Source organism: Lichenostomus cassidix, chromosome 4 (assembly GCF_008360975.1).
Source record: "Lichenostomus cassidix isolate B80296 chromosome 4, HeHo_3.0, whole genome shotgun sequence".
NCBI classification, from domain to species: Eukaryota; Metazoa; Chordata; class Aves; order Passeriformes; family Meliphagidae; genus Lichenostomus; species Lichenostomus cassidix.
Window position 1 is genome coordinate 1,337,240 of NC_139484.1, and position 18,401 is coordinate 1,355,640.

General features: G+C 53.2%; 2 protein-coding genes across 2 annotated transcripts; one reads left to right on the plus strand and one right to left on the minus strand.

Moving 5' to 3' along the window:
• The first annotated feature begins 124 nt into the window (after positions 1-124).
• On the plus strand, positions 125-10,100 carry PARM1 (prostate androgen-regulated mucin-like protein 1). Its single transcript, XM_085057543.1, has 4 exons — positions 125-256; positions 7,759-8,445; positions 9,159-9,237; positions 9,829-10,100. Exons 1-4 carry the CDS (start codon positions 205-207, stop codon positions 9,911-9,913), a joined length of 903 nt encoding a protein of 300 aa, XP_084913669.1. The 5' UTR covers positions 125-204; the 3' UTR covers positions 9,914-10,100.
• A 3,881-nt stretch (positions 10,101-13,981) lies between these two features.
• Positions 13,982-18,129, minus strand: RCHY1 (ring finger and CHY zinc finger domain containing 1). The gene is made up of 8 exons (XM_085057544.1): positions 17,934-18,129; positions 17,732-17,851; positions 16,789-16,983; positions 16,491-16,535; positions 16,330-16,388; positions 15,975-16,001; positions 15,563-15,683; positions 13,982-15,339 (listed from the first exon to the last, which is right to left on the minus strand). The coding sequence occupies exons 1-8, from the start codon at positions 18,027-18,029 to the stop codon at positions 15,211-15,213; spliced, it is 792 nt and encodes a 263-aa protein (XP_084913670.1). The 5' UTR covers positions 18,030-18,129; the 3' UTR covers positions 13,982-15,210.
• Positions 18,130-18,401: the final 272 nt, after the last annotated feature.

An 18,401-nucleotide genomic window follows, 5' to 3' on the forward strand; every position in this document is an offset into this window, starting at 1 on the left:
GCGCCCCGCATCCCCCGCCCCCTGCCCGCACCCCGGCGCTGCCGGTCCCGCATCCCCGCCGCGGAGCCCGGGGCCGGCAGGTGCCGCTGTGGCCGGGCGCGGGCGGGGGGCGGTGGCGGGGGCCGGGCCGGGGCGGCGGCGGGGCCGGGCGGTGCGGCCGGGCGGTGCGTCCCTCCCGCCGCGGCTGCCAGCGCCGCCGGCACCATGGGCTGCTGCTGCCGCCTCCTCTTCCTCGCCCTCCTCCTCCTCCCGGCAGGTAAGCGCCCGCCGTCGCACCGGGGTGGGCAGGGGGGACACGCGGGGGTGTCCCCGTGTCGGGCTGGGAGCGATGCGGTGGTGACGGGAAGGAGGCAGCCCCGCGTTTGCCGGGGACAGCGCGGCTCCTTCCCGGAGAAGGGCTCCGCAGAGCGACCCGCTCACACCCCCCGTGAGGGGGGTCACGGCCGGTGTCACCGGTGGGCTCGGCAAGAGGTGTTTCACCCTTCTTTTCCTCGCCCCTTGCCCCTGAGAGGGGTCCCCAGCAGGGTCCCCGACTGCCCCAGCGGAGGACAACTTGATGGGACCACCAGCTTCTCCGCACGGGCACCCCCTGCCCGGGCTGGACTCACCCCCGGTCCTGCATCCCCCTTCCCTCCGCGGTCACCGCTTTGAAGGAGCTCTTATGGCTCTCCCTGGCCTTGAGCGGAGCCTCCCACACCCCCGGCCCCTGGCGCTTTCCCCCCAGCTCCAGGCGTCCCCCCGGCAGCGCCAGCCTCCCCATGCCACAGAAACACCCACTTTGACATCTGCCCCCCGCTGAGACAGTCGGAGGAGACACTTCTGTCCCCGGCTGATGCGACAGCGAGCGCAGGTCACCCCTCCGCCCGCCCAGGCTGGGCTTTTAATAAACACGAGGAGCTGCTTGCTCAGAAACATGGAAAACACACTTGCATAACCGGGGACGCGCGCGAGGAGAAATCCATCGGCTGAGCTGTCGCTGTCACATTGCTGCCGGCAGAGCAGCGCGAGGGGACGAGGCTGGGCCAGGGCTGAGCTCCCTGTGACAGCCTGCAGCCAGCACCACGTCCCCAGAGCAGCAGCTGGGCAAGTCGTGGCTGCAGGACCCCGGGCCAGCCCCCCGGACCACGTCAGCATGTGGCAGATCCCCTGGGTAGGTGACCCCAGTGGCACGAGGGGAGGGAGAGCTGGATGAATACTTCTCCCTGTGAAGGGGGAATTTGCCAGTGAGCTCCTGTTTCTGTGCTTTCCGAGCAAATGCTTTTGGGAGGGATGGGGATGAACATTTTGCTCCTCAGGGATGCTGGGGATGCTGTTCTCCTCCGTCACGGGCTCCTGCTGAGCCCAAATTTGCCCCCAAAGCAGCCAATCTCTGCTGGGAATCAACTTCTGGGGTCGGGAGGCGGGTTTTTCCCAGCACCCGGGCCAAACCCAAAGCTGTTCCCACGACCATCCCTCTCTAAAGCACCAACGCCAGCGAGGCTTGGCAGAAGAAACAGAAAAGATTTCCCTGGACTGTGGTCCCACGGCTCTCAGACTGCTCCCAAACAGCTCTAGAGCATCTTTCACATTATTGCTACAATTCTTTTGTCCCCATAGAAATAATTCTTTAAAAAATATCTATCTATCTATCTATCTATCTATCTATCTATCTATCCATCTACCTATATTACTTGGGAGGAAACACAAAGCCCGATTTAACTGTGCTTCAAGCTCATTCTTCAGGACTAAATGACAGTGAGGACGTCACTGGGCAGGAGTAAAATAAGTCTGGGCTTTGCCCGGCCACGTAATGAAATAACAGCGTCTCGCACAAGGAAGTTTTCATCCTGTTATTACTCCTTACTCTGGATGTAAATTGAAACCTGCTTTGCTTTCCTGACGTGATGTCCAGCCCCAAGCCCACTCTCCCCTTCAGCAATTCCCCCTGTGCCCCAGCTGAGACATTTTTAAGTACCTTTTAGAAGAAGCTCTTGGCTTTCAAGGTTTTGAGTGCTTTTTCATGGAGACTCGGGTGGAAGAGCTGCCTTTTGCGGGTCTCAGAGCCTCGTGGGTTGTTTTAAGCTGCCATTGAGGAGGCAAATTTTTAAGCACTCTGCTGTCCAATGAGGTGAAGGACAGGGGAAATGGGTAATTATCCCCTGTCGCAGCCCAAATGAGCAATCAGCCTCTAACACCAGAGGATGCTCTAAAATTTGTCTGCCGAACCCAGTTTCTTCTCCCCCTGGGAGGGGCTGGAATGGGGCTGATGCATGTTGGAAGCTGCACCTAGAAGCACTAATTAGCAGCCAGCCAGGAAAATTACGGAGCTGGGGAGTTGTTGCTTGGGCAGAGCTGCTGCTTGCAAAACTCCTGGCTGGCTCCAGAGCCATATCCAAGATATGTGCCTGGGAAAAAGTATTGTGAGGTGTCCCAAGCAGGCAGGTCCATCTGCCAGCCCTGCAGCCCAAAGAGCCAACAAGCAGCATCCCCTCCTGTGGGATCCCTTATGCCCCTTCCTCAGGGAAATCAGCACAGCATAACACCTGTTTGCATGTTTCAAGAATATAACACACAATACTTAATGCATTTTTTATTTAAACAAGAAAACCATCTTTTTAGAAAGAGCTGGTGCTGTCAACTACTGCTTTCCACCCCAGGTTCCTCATCAGGTACCTCTGGCTGTACAGGCTGACTAGTAGCCAGAGGGTGTTTTGTCACTCTCAGAAAGAAAAAAACACCTAAAAATTTCTCTTCACCTTCTTTTCTGCCATGATTTTATTGCAGCATCAGGATCAAGGGCTTTGTGAGTCGAGTAATTAAGCAATATTTACCTTTGGGGAGGAAACAGCACATTTTCTTTGCGTGGAGGGTGCGTATGTTGTGCCACCAACAGTCCTCACCTCTGGGTTTGGTTCACGGGGCAGGTAGTGTCTGGGGAGAACTTGGACACCCACCCCAGGCAAGGAAGGAGGGACCATGCAGCATGCAGGCAGCCATACGAATTTTAAAAGCTATTTTCAGCTGGGAAGAGTGGAGACTGCATGGTGGTGAAGCTTTCCTCCTGGTTGCTCAAGGGGAGGCCACCTGCAACAGCATTCCCCAGGGTCTGGGAAGTGTGCAAGAGTGAGCCAGGCCTCCACATTGGCTCCTTCCTCCCAAGCAACAGCCTGGAGAAGAGCAGCTGCTGCTCCCCAGCCAGGGAGGACCTCGCTTGCAATCTCTCCTTGCCAGATTCCCAAAGCCCCAGCCTTTATTTACCCACATGGATTTTGCTCTTCCCTGTTGCAAAAGGCAGGCTGTGCATCTCCAAGAGGTGCTGGTGCATCCAGGGAGGTGGATACTGATGGGCTGTCTCAACAGCAGCCCCATCCTCTGGGAGGGACATCCCCAGGGTGCCCTGGCCAGCTGATGAGTTGGGACAGAGGCTTGGGATGATGAGGGATACATGGACACAGCACATGGATTTATGTTGTGTAGCTGTTTCTCTTAGCTACAGAAAGATTCAGAGCAATTAGACCTAAACCACTTAACGACCATGCAGCAGAATAAAACTAATCATGCAGGAAGCCAGCTCGGCTCGCCAGTAAATCAGAGCAACTGCAGATTTATTGGATCTGATGGCCTTGGCTTCTTCACACGGGCAGGGAATAGCTTTGCCTTTTACCTGTTGGTGTTTCTGGCCCCTGGTTCTCTCCCTTGCTTTCTTCCTCCTCTCAGAACTGGTTTCATACCATGGCCAGCAGACCCTGTCACTGAAAGCAGAGGAGATAGAGCAGGAAGGAGTGGAGCAGCATATCACCCAGGGGTGCTGCTGCTGCTAACATTGGGGGTCACCAGCATGCACACACAGCACTGGGGCTTTGCTGCACACCTCAAGCCAGAGATACCCCCAGGAGTTACCATTTTGCATTATTAATCCAGCTGGGTGTGTCCCTCTGCGATGGCATGGAGAGCTTGGTGGGTGTGAGACAGAGTTTAGAGCCTGCAGACCTCCCCATCACCCGAATTTCTTGGGGATAACAAGAAATTCGGGAGTACACAGCAGTGCCCCAGAAAAAGAAAGGCACGAGTTAAAGGCCCAAGCCAACCACCACATCCTCTGTGTTCCTTCCCCCAGAGCAGAGCTCAGTCACATGCCTGTGCACTGCAGATGGGGCCTCCAGCCAGCCAGGAGAGGAGTGAACATCCCCAAATCCCAGACTGGAGGGTGACTGGGAAGGTGAGGCAGTGCAGGGCTGAACAGCTGGAAAAACTTGCTGAACCCAAAGCAAAAACCAGTTTGGTTTAGTCCTGGCTGCTTCAAGGAGAGCTTTTGCCATCAACAGCCAGATGCTGCTGGTTTTATAGCAAAGAAATACAAAGGAAGTTATACCTGAGCATTAACAAGGGGGAGGGGAACTACAAAAGAAACAGCACAAGTTATGGGAATCCCCAGCCACAGAAACCAAAGACGAGCCAATGAGGTCATGAGCAGGAAATCCTCACTTATATTTAAACATAGATTGTTTTATTGCTCTGCATCACTTAACCTGGTTATAAACCAAGACACACTCAGGGGACTCAGGGCTGTTCTGTCATCAGCATTTGGGAAGGAGCAGTGTAATATAGGACCTGCAAAAGGTCTTTTTTTCTTGCTCTTCTGATTAAAGACTGAGGTTGCTATTGAGTTTTGCCGTAAAGAACAATGTGATGCTTAGGTATGATCTTGGTTACGTGTGTTTTTTGAGTGTTTGCCCCAAACCCAGCTGCTGAACTGGCACAGAAAGTGATACCCAAGCTGACTGCACAAGCACAACATGGGGTGTGTGTGTGTTCAGCAGCTCTCCTCGTTTTTCTCCTGTTGTTAAATCCCTTGTTCAGAACAGGTGGCTGGATTCCTTGTATAGCTACCGTCACGATCTGCTGCTGGCAGGCAGAACAAATAATATGCATGCTATGGAAACTTTCATTATCCCTTTGGCCTTGGCTGCTAGGGGAGCATCCCTGGCTGCAGCTGGGGCTTGGGTGCCACAGTTAATTTGGGCTGAGAGTGAGCGTGTGGGTTAGGTCATATGGATCCCCTGGTGGCTGTGTCGGAGGCGATGAGCTCTCAAGTGAAGCTTGATAAAAGCTCCATCTCTGCCTTATCAGTGGATGTTTGTTTGCTGCGGCGGGGCTGCTCCAGTCTGATGTCATTCACTTGGGCTGGAGATATTCTCTGGTGGCTTTTATGCAGCGTTTCAGCTGGCAGAGCAATTTTGGATTTGCTGCAATGGTTTTTGGAGTGCCTGGGAAATGCATTCTGGAGAGGATGCCAGCCTGGGTCAGGCTGCTCTTTCCCAAGCGGAGCATGAGCATAGCTCAGCTCCTGCAAGGGCAAGACCTGTCCCTCTGCATGGCTTCCAGGAGCCTGGAGAGCAGCATGGCAGTAGGGAAGAGAGAGAGAATTCATTGGGCTCATTCCTTAGGTTGGCATGGGGTTAGGGTTTATATTCCCCAGGAGCAGGATATGTGGATGACATGGCTTTGGGTTCTTCATTCCTTGGATGTTTTCTGTATTCCTAGGGAAGAAAATCCAGAAAAAGGACTTTCCAAAGCTCCTGTGGGCCTCTGGAGTGTGACACTACTGCTTTCCTAAGCGGTTACCTCATCCTAGCAGTCCCCTGCCTCTGCTCCCTGCCGGATTCCAGCAGGGTGGTCAACTGCCTTAAGTGAATTAGATGAGCAAATTCCTCAGGGCTGAGCTATGCTCGGCATCCTCTGGGAGCTAACATCCCTCAGTCCCTCTGACAGCCCCTGGTCGAGGTGCTTTTAGCCTTTCAACTCCTGTGGTGCTGAATGCAGTGTTGTAGTTGTGTGTTTTGTCCCTTATTCCAGGGCACTGCTCTGCTTCCTGCTCCCAGCAGCAGCTCCTGCAGACCAGGCGCTGGGGAAACAAAGAAATGCTCTCCTTGGCTTTTCTTTTCCTGTTGGTTTTTCCTTTCAGATGTGTTGGTAGAGGACAAACAGGTTGCCCATGAGCTGGGTGCAGTGACATGGGGGCATGTGGAGCACCAGCCTCAGGGGCCCTCAAGCAGCTCCTTACTGTCCCTTAATCCTAACTCCATTCAGAAGCAGCCTGCATTGCCTCTAGGATCATGTCTGGGATTTCCTGGTGTCACCTCCTGTGGGTGAGACCCTGAGGGCAGTGGCTGCATCCCAGATCACCTATGGAGTTGATGGTTTGCAGGAAGAAGGGGATAGCACACCACTGGCACAGGCAGGGATTGCTTGCAGGGAGAGACAGGGAGAGCTGAGCAGTGCCTTTGGTCGTGCTTGCTCTCCTGGGAAGAGTCCCTGTGACTTGTGACCTTCTTGGCTGGGAGTGTTCAGCCAGCAGCCAAGGATTGTTCCTGCCTCCAGTTCTGGCTCAGCCTCCGAATTTATACCCCTTAGATATTATCGGAAAGTTCCTGACTCATCCAGGCTAGCAGCACTGCCAGCTTCCCGAGCTCCCTATTGGTTTGCCTCCAAAGTTCAAGCAGATCATGGGAGCTCTGCTGACCCCAAGCACTTTGGGTATTTGCAGAGAGGTGGAAAGCTGCCTGTCTCCCAGAGAGACTAGGAGCATCTACATTTACAGAGGTAACAAACTTCCCAGGTGATCCCAGCCCTGGGAGGATCCTGCTGTGCTTGGTGGGCTTGTTGGGCTGCAGAGGCTGTCTGGTACCTGTTGGAGAAATCTGAAAGGTCTGGGTGTGTTGGGGCAAGGATTAATGAAATACAGATGGGTTCTGAAGCTTGGTGTGCAGGATCCTTGGTCCAGGCTTCCCTGCTGCTGTGGTGGCTAGGTGGCTTATTCAGTAGCCAGATTCCAGTTTGTCATTCCTCTCCTCTCCTCTCCCCCATCCTAAGGTTTGTGTCTTCAGCCTGAGGAGGGTGAAAGCTCAGAGGCATCTCCAAGTGCTTGTCCTTGGGAGAGAAGAGTAGCCGTGGCCTCAGTCCCACTTCCAAGACACTTTTGCTTGGGAATGGGGTCTTTCACATGTACATCCACAACACCAGTAAAAGAAATTCTGTCTGGATTAATGAGTCCCTGCTCACCAGTGCCACATCCCATTGTTTCTACACACAGGCACTGAATGTTTCTGTCCTCCACACTCATGATTAGTTCATTGCAGCTGGCATGAGCTCCTGCTCTTCCCAGTGCTGGGCTTGGGATGCTCTGGGGGTGTAAATAAATGAATACATGGAATCAAAATGCTTCTCGATGTCATGCAGTGTTGGCACACTCTTCCCTCACCCCAGCCACACTGAGGTGGCCAGTGCTGGACCAGTGCTGAGTTCAGCCCTAGAAAGGGGGGGAAGCCCCAGCAGTCAGCTGGGGGAAACAGAGGGAGAAATGACTCATCTTCGTGCTAAGAAATGGAGAGGAATGAATGAATACACAAGGAAATGGGGCGAGAGGAGAAAGAGGCGTCTTGTGTTATCATTCCCAGCTGCACGGTGGCTGCTGTGAGGAGGAGCTTCTTCCTCTGCTGCTGGGAGGAGATGCTGGGAAGATGGAGGAGGTGACTGGGGATGGGGGTATGCCAAACCAGGGGAAAAATGGGGCTGATTTATGCCAAGGCAACTGGTCTGGTTTAAACCTCACCTCTAGGTACACAGCTGTATTTCCCATCTTTTTCTTTTAGATGGCTCTCAGCATTTTAAAACCCACAATCATTTCCAGCTTAATTCCCAAACCCTGTCGTGCTCTCCCAAACCCCAGCTTGCCCCAAGGATTGTCCTGTTCTTAACATTCCTTTGCCTCACTCCTAGGACTGGGCGATGACTCCCCAGAATCACCCCCCGGCCCCATCAGCCCCCCATTCCTCTGGGGGGGTGTCCCAGTGAAACCAGACTCCAGGGATGCAGATGTCCCCACGCCAGCTCCAGGCCAGCCTTCCCTGCCCTCGGCCACAGGACCTTCTGCAGAAGGGACATCCTCCAGGCCCGTGGAGGGGGGTCACCACAATGCCACCACCCCTGTGGCGGCACCATCCCCTGCTCCCGTCTCCGCCACCGTGAGCTCCGTGGCCACAGCCGACGGTCCCTCGGCAGCCTCCAGCCCCAGCTCAGTGCCGCCCACCTCGGAGCCAGCCCCAGCTGTCCGGACAGCAGGCACTGCCAGCCTGGCAAGAAGCACCATGGATCTGGGGACAGCTTCCAGCCCCACGGGCACAGCTGCACCGTCACCTCCCGCTTCTCTCCCCACCGGTGATCCCTACTCGCCCCCTGCCACGGGCTTGTCCCCAACCCCTGTCCTCGAGAGCCCTGGCGCTACCCAGCCACCGCTGCTGACCAAGGATATCCCTTCCCTGGGGACGCTGGCCATGGCATCGAGCCTGGCCATGGAACCAACATCCCCCCCAGTGACTGTGATGAGCCCCACCCAAGCCGAGGCCACAGCCTCTGAGAAAACCACGGGAGTCACCATGGAGGAGGTGCCACGTGCCCTGAGTGCAGGTGAGCACCACGGATCCCCATGGGCCTAGATAGATATAATGTCAGCCTCAGGATGCTCAGGTGGAGGGGCAGACCCACCAGATTGGAAGGGGAGAGGTGGTCAGCTTCCTGAGAGCATCATTCAGCAAAATTCCTGGGGGAGCCTGTGTCATCTGATCCACTGGCAGGGACCGGGAGTGGTAGATAACAAATCCCGGTTGCCTGGAGATGTGAATAAAATCCTCAGTTCTAAATTTGACTCGAAACACTTAAGGATGAGAGGAAACAAATGGCTGGATGTGGGTGCAGCCTGAGTTAGGATGATGTAGGTTTTAATTCTCCCTCCTGGAGACCTCAGGAAGCTGATGTGAGTTTCTCCCTGTCCCATTCTGCAAACACAGGTAGCTTAAAAGGGCTCCATAAGGCTGGAAAAGGCACGATCTGGAGTATTTTCTAGGCTTGGCTCAGCACTAAATGCTGTCTGGTGCTGGGAAGAGCAGAGTGAGTCCACAGTGCCCAAGCAAAGCCCAGCTGTGTTTCATCCTAAATCTACCTGCCCTGCATTTATGGGAAGGGGATCATTGCAAAAATATAGTGGGGCCCAGCATCCTCTTTGGGAAGTGGTGAGGGAATATTCCCCTCGTCAGAGCTGGGAGCAGCTGGGGTGTGGGATGTGTGCCATGGAGCTGGGACCTGGGGGGCTGACCCTGCCCTTTCTGATGGATCATCCCCAGGGAGCATCGTGGCCATAACCGTGACGGTCATCGTGGTGGTGGTGCTGGTGTTCGGGGCAGCCGCGTACCTCAAGATCAGGTAAGGCTATTTTTGGGGTGGCCCCTCCTCCCTGAGGCTCCCTGCAGCCCCTCTCACCATCACAGGGATGATGCAGAGCCCCAGGAAGACACTGTCCCCAGGAGGATGCTGTCCCCAAGCCCAGCAGGGCAATGTGCAGCCTCTGGCGCCAGCACGGCTCCGTTTCTTACCACTCCTGTTCTAGAAAGCAGAGTTTCAGTTCCTCATTTTACAATAGCCTTGCTCAAATGCCAGAGATGCTGCTCAGCATAGTCATAACCAGTAATTATCCCCTGGGAAAGCTGCTGCCGTGGGTCTCGCTGTGACTGGGACAATAAACAGCAGCAGAGCCCAGCGCTGAGCATCCCTAATGAGGCTTTGCTGACAGCTGAGATGAGCAAAGGTCTTGTTTTAATTCTCTGACCTGTCCAGTCTCATTCAAGGGGGGCAAAATCCAGCCTGGGCTTCTCTTCTCTTCTCTTCACTTCTCCTGGTGCTTCCTCTTAAAATGTCCCAAAGCTTGACCTAGGCAGCCCCTGCACTAATATTTCTTCATCCCATGGCAAAATAACTAATAAATCCCCAAAGTAACTGTTTTGCTTTCCCTGGCAGGCACTCCTCCTATGGAAGGCTTTTGGATGACCACGACTATGGCTCCTGGGGCAACTACAACAACCCCCTCTATGATGATTCCTAGCAGGGATGAAGAAAAAAACCCCATAAATCCTTAATTTATAAGCGCTTCTGCAGCAGAGCATCCGCTGTCGAGGAGATGTCGGGCACGGAGCCCCTGCCTCAGGCGGGACTACCACGGGTCTGGTGGACGACAGGAACTGGAGGGCGGGTGTGCAGTGCTGACAATAAACCTGTATTTTGGCCTTTGAGTAGGAAACTGGGTCCTGGGGCAGGTCAGCAACTTGTTGTAGGCAAGGGAACCCAAATTCCCTAGGGGGAAGGGATGGGGGTGTCAAGGGAGAGGATGGAGGTTCAGCCAGTGCCGTGGCATCCTTTGAAATGCTGCTGCTCTGTGATTTGGGGGGGAGTGGGGGGCTGCTGAGCCAGAGACAGCAGTGTGCCAGGGTCTCCTGTGCTTTCACATGTCCCTTTCTCTAAAATCACTTCCCTGTGTTGCCCTGCTATGAAATCCTTTGCCTTGTCTCACCAGGAACCATGAACAGTTATGGGGCTGCTCAGTCACTGCTCCCTTTCTTTTCCTGCAGGTGCTTCTGTGCAGAAGTTCCTAATTTAATTTTTTTCCATTTATTTTGGGTGGTTTTGGTCCCTAAAGCAGCCCAGGAGCCCATGGGAAGATGCACTGACCATCCATTTCACAGGTGGCTGCTTGCTCCACAGCTTTGTTTCCAATCCTTAAAAAACTTGGCTGCTAAAATACAGCGGAGTGTTCTTTTAATCCCCAATTTGTATTCAGCTTTTAGTGTGGGAAGGCTGGGAGTGGCTGATGGCAGGGCTGGTTTGGGAAGGGGATGTTCAGCCACATCTCCCTCTGGCTAAATTCCCTGGCAGAGGAAAGCGAAGCCCTCAGTCCGCGTGACCTTAATAAATAAACCAGCACTAAATGGTGCTGCAAACTTTTGGGGTGTCCCAGTACAGGTGGTGCAGGCTTGGAAACAGGCTCTGCCATTCGCCCTGCCTCCCAAATGGAGCATCCCTGGAAACATCAAAGCTTGGGGCGTTTCCATGATTGCTTCCTGCGAGAGATGCATCATCTCCGGATTTCCATCAAGTGAGCGAGATAAATGCGGCCAGCACCACAACAGGCACCTGGAAAGGTCAGGAGAAATGAGGGCAGCTCTGCTTCCCAAAAGGAAGTGCAATCACTGTGCATTTTCCTTTTCCTCCTAAGCCTTTTTCAGCCTGTTCAGGGGTCTCTTCTTCCAACTCTGCTGTGTGTTCCACAAAATTCCTGTTCACCTTTTCGGCACCCAAGAAGCAGTGAATTAGGCCTCCTTGGCTAAGAAAAACCACACACTGAGTTAAAAACACACAACCCTTCTTCTCTTGAAATAAATTGGGTGTTGTGGTGCTGCTACTTAACTAAGTGAGGGAATAAAGGGAGAGGAAAAGGCATCACCTTCACCTGAAAATACATAATCCCAAGGGAATAAATTCCTTCTTCGTGAAGGTAGACAGAAATGAGGTGTCAGGTTTCCTGCTCACTCCTCTGCATGGATGCTCAAAATGAACTACTCTCTCTTGCCTACAATGCAAGGAAGAAGCTGTACATATTTTTGGGGATATTCCAGGGTGCAAATAGATTCCTCACTTCCATGGGATCAGACACCATCCCCGGCGCCTTTATTCCCAATGCAGCTGCCCTGTGACATAGATGATATGACATGGATAACGTGTTTAAATGCCCAGGACTGTGTGCCAGTATGAGCCAAGGCACAGGACAGCCTGGGGAATAACAGATGCGTTGGCCAAGCAGAAAAAGCACTTTATTCTGGGGAGTAATGCCCCTCAGAGGAAGGATGCCCATGTTCCAGGCAATGGCTTCAAACACCCCTCTCACATTCCCACCTCAGACCCTCAGGCTTATTGAGGGTTTTCTGTCCCACACAAATACAGCAGGGAGGAGGGGGAGAAAAACAATCAAGACACATGATAAAAAAGGCCTTTTTTCCTTCTCTTTTTGAAAACAATGGGGCTAACCCCGCTACCAGCTTGTATTATTTGCATAAATTGCAAATTCCCATTTTTCCCAAGGCTCCCTCAACTTTGGCTCAACTCCACCTCCTCCCAAGTCCCTCCCCGCCCCCACTTTGGCTCCATTTCATCTCAGAGATATTTTATTTATATAGAAAAAAATAGTTCGCATAGCTCCGTGTGGAACATCCCATTCCCCAATCCCGCGGCAGCGGCGCCGGGGATGACGTGATCCCACTCCAGGTCTTGCCCTCGCCGCAGAGCCACAGGCTGCTTTATCACCACTTCCAGACTCCCTCTGGCCTCCCTAATTATGCTCGTTTGGCTCATTTGTGAATATTCCCATATATCATCTGCGTGTTTCCAAGCGTCATGTCCTCAGGCTCCTGGTGGAGGTACTGGAGTGAGTAGTAATGAGCAGCAGAGATACTCCTGGTTGCAGCTCCCAGGCTGCTTGTTAGACACAGGAATCTGGTCAGGTGTCAGAATCCAGCTCCAGCTGGGGCCATCAAGGAGCAAATCCAAGGAAAGCACCCCATTTCCAGCACAAAGGTCCCGGCCTGCCCCTGGGCTGAGCTTGGATCTGCAGGGACAGATGCTGGGCTGCCCCACCGAGGTATAAATAGCACAACACGAGGAGTCTCTCCCTCACTGCACTCCTTCCAGTTGGAAACTGAAAAACAGATGGTTTCTCTGTGGCTGGGCAGGAGCAAGACATCAGCCCCGGCACTGGGAAAACCACAGGAAGGGATGGCTGTACCGTGGAGCTGCACGGAACACCCCCACTTCCACCCCAAATGATGTTATTGGAGCAAGCCAAAACCACACCAGAGGCATTAAACCAGCCCAAAACTGGGGATCCCTTTTCCCCACGGCCCCTGAGCCATTGCTCTGCACCTTCCCATGGGATGGAGGGTTCAACCGAGCCCCCTGGTCCTGCTCTGTTCCGCTTGCTGCCTTCCCGAGTTCCGCATGCCCCGGCAGGCCCTGCCTTTATTAATAGCTCCATGACCTTGTGTGGGGCTGCAGTCCCTGTGCCTGCTGGAACTACACATTCTTCCCACAAGGCAGCAATAATCCCATCTGCTCCCGATTCTGGCCCAGATGGGTGAGCAAGGCTGGATTCTGGGTGGCAGGGAGTGTGGGAGCTTCCCAACAGCTCCCACAGCCAGCAGGCAAGCTGTGGCCAAGGCAGCTGCTGCCTCCATCCCAGGATCATCCCAGTGCCCTGATCCAAGCATCCTTCCTGCTCCCACCACTGTATCTCCATGGACAGGGCAGCAAAGCTCCATGCTGCATCTCCCATCCCATAAAGCGGCTCCTTGCCCGTCTTTATCCACTCTCTGTTGTCCTTTATCCCCTCAAAATGCCATTCCTTCTCCTGCTGCGTGATTTATTCCCTGGCAAAGGGAGTTAAGGGCTCGGTGCCAAGATAAACACACCAAACAGCGGTTCAGCATTCCCTCAGCACTCACATTCCCTCGTGCACTTTCCTGAGGCAAACACCAAAAACAGCAGAGCAAAAGGTCAAAATCACCTGGATCCCACACTCTGAGTCATTTTCCTTCCCAATACCAAAGTTCAGCTGGGACAGGAGCTGTTCCCCCAAAGCTCAGCTCAACTAAGGGTTTCCTTTCAGCCTCCTCTTGTGGTTGGAACCCAAATAGGAACATTTCCAGCTGGAATAAAATTAGTTTCCCAATTAACAGCAAACCTGCTTGGTTGGGGACTTGACCAGCACGGTTTTACCATTAGTAACGTATCCAAAGGCAACTTGGCCACCAAGTTTTCTGGGATGACAATTCCTGTGGGCTGATGTGAGCCCCACTGGCACTTCCAGGCTTACCTGGGAGCAGGTCTCCATCCAGGGAAGTGCTGGAGTCACCAGGTGTCAACCAAAGCAGCAGGGAGTCTTGCTTGCACCACAAAAATATGGAAACACAGGAGCTTGTAAAAAATAAAGCACTTATTTTCCTCATAGTGTCTCTGGCGTCACACATCCCCACATCCAACCATTTTTCAGCACTGAATCATGCTTTAAACTCAGCTGGGAATTTCCAGGGAGTACGTGTGTGAAAGAAGAGCACATCACGCACAGTGCCATTTGTTTATTTTAATAGGGACGTTATTTTACATTTATTTATAGCAGTGAGAAAAGTGCTCCAGAAAAAGATACCCCAGTCAAGGCAAGCTACAATAGCTATCATCCAAATCCTAAATATTCCATACAGAAAGGGGCACTGTTGGATTAAGAAAGCTCATTTTACAACAGAACAAGTTAAAAACAAGTAGTTGCAACCTGAAGAGTAACTGATCCTTTTTTGAATCTTATTACTGTAAAATCTTTTAATGCGAAATGCACAGAAATCAAGAACTTTCTGCAACATTTAAGACTGCAAAACACCTCGGGCAGGATATTACATCAAGAAGGGTGGGGTTGGGGTTTTTGTTTCTTTTTAAAAAGGCAGTCGTTCGCCTCCCCCATTCTCTCCCCTCAGTGTAGTTTTACCATTAACAAATGCCAAAAGCACAGAAAATTGGTCCCTGCACCACTGGAGTGCCTCTGGACTGCTGTTATTTCAGTGAATACCTCAGGCTCAGCCTGATGTGAAGTATGTGCTTCACTTTAGGTACTCAGCCAGCAAAAAATCAAGCTATGTATGTATGTAAAACCCTACAACACCTCGGCCTCTGCCAGTGAATAATACAAAACGAGGAAGAAATGGGGGCAAGAGTGACTGCAGCTGGCAAAGGAATCTGACTGAAGGGACAGCAGCAGGTCAGGACAGGTGTCCAGGGGAAAAAGGGGGGCTTTGCAGCTTGATCTCCTAGCTGTTCATCCCAGCAGGCAGGGCAACTCCCTTGTTTTGAGGGGGTTCTGTACACACAGGTGACAATGCACGAAGGGAGCCAAAGGATGCCACTCCTGCCTAGTACCCCTGTGCAGTGCCCACAGTGCTGGCTCTGGGGCCCTGGAACACACACAGCATTCCCAGGGAACACCACATCCTCACACACCCTGCACAAGTCAGCACTAAGCCGAAAAGGCCTCTCAAAGCGACCCATTTTCCCCGGCAGCTGCAGCCCCAAGACCTGCACCTCCACCTCCCCTCCCCTTCAGCTGCCCAAAAACTCCTCCTGCTGCTGCATCAGCTGCTCATCACATCTCCCTGTGCTGCTCCTCTAAGCTCCCTCCTCCCTGACGCAGCCAAGGACTCCTTACACTTGGAATACTGGAATTTTTACTGACAAGAGTTGCTTTGTTTGTAAAACAGTCTCTCCAGGGCAGAGGGCTCCCCGTCCAGCTGAACGCCGTGCCAATCCTGGTCACTGCTCCTCCAAGGACAGCCGGCAGCACCCGTCCTGGGCAGTGTTGTAGGACTCACAGTTCTTGCACTTCATGCCCAGGAGGTGGAACTGCACTGTGGAGCGGGCATTGCAGTCATTGCAAAGGACCTGCACAGACACAGGAGAGGGAGGGAGAGGCTGCAGCACCAGCAGTGTGTGTATATAAACTGGAGTGATGAATACCCTAAGCCTACACGTGACTTTTCCTCATCATTCCCCACCCCCGGGGTTGACTTCTGATCCAGCACATGTCCCTAGTGCCCTCTACTGCCAGTAACTCCGAGACACAGCTCCATGGAAACCAGACAAGAGTGCACGGCTGGACTCTTACCTCCACCATCATGTTCTGGTACTCCGTGGGCATGGGAGTCTGCGCCACTTCGTTGTCCAGCTGGCGCCAGTATCTGGTCATGTCCAACGCCGAGTGCATGCACAAAGGACACCTGTAGCCTCTGGCAGAAAGGGGGAAAAGGGTTTGAATCAGAAGCTGGAGTGAGGCCACAAAAACAATTCTCCTCATCGGGCTAAGTTTCGTATCACACCAGTCAACAAACAATCTGAAATGGCAAGTTCTTACAAACAAATTAGAAATTAAATGCCCTTTATCCCTTTAAGTTAGCTCCTTACCCTTTTAGTTGGCTTTAAGTTAGTTAGTACAGAATTGGCATCATGATCTTTGCCTCTTGGAGCAGTATACTCGCACTAGGATAGTATCACGAGAAAAGATGTTTGGAAATACTTACTCCTTCAGCATTTCATCGTAACATGTTCTGAAAAGAAAACACAGCTCAGTAAGAAGAATGGAATTACTGACAGGTAACACACCTGGACTGCACAAAGGGAAAAGGCACACAGGTAACCCCGAATCAGAAACTGAAAACATTCTGAGGCCAAATGAGAAGAGAGCTTCACACTGTCAAAACTGATTGCAGAAGGAAGACACCCACCTAAGGAAAGCATTTCCTGGTGAAACAGTCTGCCCCTACAATGTGGGTCCCTCAGAAACTAGCTGTAAGCTGCTGACACAGACTAAATGCTGCTGAATAAACACCCCACACAAGGCAGCAGATATTCCCCTTTCTCAGGCATCTGCTTTACCTGTGAAGAAGGTGACCACATGGCAGAACATGGGCTCCAACACGAGACGTGTGAATATCCTGTTTTGAGACAAACATCAGACAAAAGAGAAGAAAATTAATTCAAACACAGTCAAAAACAGGGCCACAGAGCAATACCGGAGATGAAAAGAAGCTGCTTACCTCCAAACATATTGGACAGTTCTGCCTGGAGACGTTTTCAATACACTTTGCAAATGGAAAAGAGAAGAAAAAGTTACTTCTCTGTATAGTTACCTGTGTTTTTCTAAATTGTTAAGTTCCAGTATGTAAATTTTTTTATGTCTTTGAGTAGTGGCCTTTGTGTTGTTGTTAGGTGAATTTAGAGAAGGAGAACCCACTGCTCTCCCTGCTGTGTGGCCTCAGATACGGCTGAGGCACGTCCAGCTTCACATTCAAGGCATCATCTTTTATGATACGGAGACAACTGGTGTATCCTCACCTTGTGCTTCCCTCGGAGACTCAGGCTCAGGCACAAATTGCACTTGGAGCAGTGGAAGAAATCCTCCTTGGGGCCAATCCTGCAGATGCCGCACTCCTCGCAGTGGTACTGCTTCTTGTCACGGTCAAACAGGTGGCAGATGTCACAGTAGTACTCCCCAAAGAGGCTGTCACAGCCCTCGCAGCGCTGCTGGGCCTGAGGGGACAGGAACATCCGGAGAGCTTGTGTCCAGTGCTGGGCTCCAGGAGGGACATGGAGCTCCAGGAGCAAGGCCTGAGGGCTGCCAAGTTACTAACAGACTGCAGCATCCCTCTCAGGAGGACAGCCCGAGGGGGCTGGGGCTGCCCAGCCCTGATAAGGGATGGCTGAGGAGATCTAATCAGCGTCTGTAAGGATCTGGAAGGTGCCAAGAGGATGGAGCCAGCCTCTGCTCCGTGGTGCCCAGGGAAAGACAAAGAGGCAGTGGGCAGAAACTGATGCACAGGCAGCTCCACCTGAACAGGAGGAAGAAATTCCTTCCTGTGCACTCCAGAGAGGCTGTGGAGTCTCCCTTTCTGGAGATATTCCAGAACTGTCTGGACACAACGCTGCGCCATGTGTTGTGTTTGCTGAGCTGGAAAGCAGCTCACGAGGGTCATCGAGTCAACCTCTTAGCCCTGCACAGGACAGCTCCAAGCATCCCTCCATGTGTCTGACAGCATTGTCCAAATGCTCCTTGCACTCTGCCAGAATTGGCGCCACGACCACTTCCCTGGGCAGCCTGCTCAGTACCCCACCACCCTGTGGCAGAAGAGCCTTCTCCTCATATCCAACCTACACCTTCCACGACACAACTTCAGGCCATCCCCCTGATAATCCGGCCGGAGCTGGGAGCTGGGACCGCACGACTCAGCGTGGTTCCCTCCCATCCTGACCCCTGCGTGTCCCCTCTCCCCGGACCCACCTTCTGCAGGAGGCGGCAGCGGCTGCACTGCACCTCGGACACGCGGAACCGATCCAGCTGGTGCTCCTCGGCGCCGTCGTGGCACAGGCGGCACGGGTACAGCTTCCCGCAGCACGGCGCCTGGGGACCAAGGACAGGGCATGGAGCGGGGCACGGCTCGGCCACCACCCCTGCCACGGCACGGCTGTCCCCGCTCACCCACCCGCAGCCGGCAGCCCCGCCGGTAGTGCTCGCATCCCTGTTCGCATTCCTGTTCGCATCCCGGCTCGCCTCGCTCCGCTCCCCCCGCCATGGCCATGGCCGCCGCCTGGCCCCGCTGCCCGCTTCCGCTTCCTCACAGCCGGTTCCGGGGCAGTTGGAGTTTTCAAAATAGCTTCCGCCCCTCTGAAACCTTTGTGTTCTCCTTCCCGCTGAATCCCTGTTCGGGTTGGAAGGGAGCTCTGGAATCACCCAGTCCAAGTTCCAGTGCTCTGCCACCCTCCATGGAAAGAAGTCCTGGAGGAGACTGAGGGAAGAGCTCATGACTGTGTACAGCTTCGTCGTGAGGGCAAGCGGAGGAGCAGCACTGATCTCAGCTCCCTGGTGACAGTGGCAGCACCTGAGAGAACAGCTGGAGCTGTGCCAAGGAATGTTAGGTTGGATATTAGGAAAAGTTCTTCATCCAGAGCGT

Excerpts from the sequence above, each read along its gene's own strand:
- PARM1 (XM_085057543.1), top strand. The coding sequence starts at position 205 with ATGGGCTGCTGCTGCCGCCTCCTCTTCCTCGCCCTCCTCCTCCTCCCG. Across the intron at positions 257-7,758 it reads CCTCCTCCTCCTCCCGGCAG|GACTGGGCGATGACTCCCCA; the intron begins GTAAGCGCCCGC and ends CCTCACTCCTAG. Across the intron at positions 9,238-9,828 it reads GCCGCGTACCTCAAGATCAG|GCACTCCTCCTATGGAAGGC; the intron begins GTAAGGCTATTT and ends TTTCCCTGGCAG.
- RCHY1 (XM_085057544.1), bottom strand. The coding sequence starts at position 18,029 with ATGGCCATGGCGGGGGGAGCGGAGCGAGGCGAGCCGGGATGCGAACAG. Across the intron at positions 16,984-17,731 it reads GCTGCCGCCTCCTGCAGAAG|GCCCAGCAGCGCTGCGAGGG; the intron begins GTGGGTCCGGGG and ends CTGTCCCCTCAG. Across the intron at positions 16,536-16,788 it reads GTCTCCGAGGGAAGCACAAG|TGTATTGAAAACGTCTCCAG; the intron begins GTGAGGATACAC and ends CCATTTGCAAAG.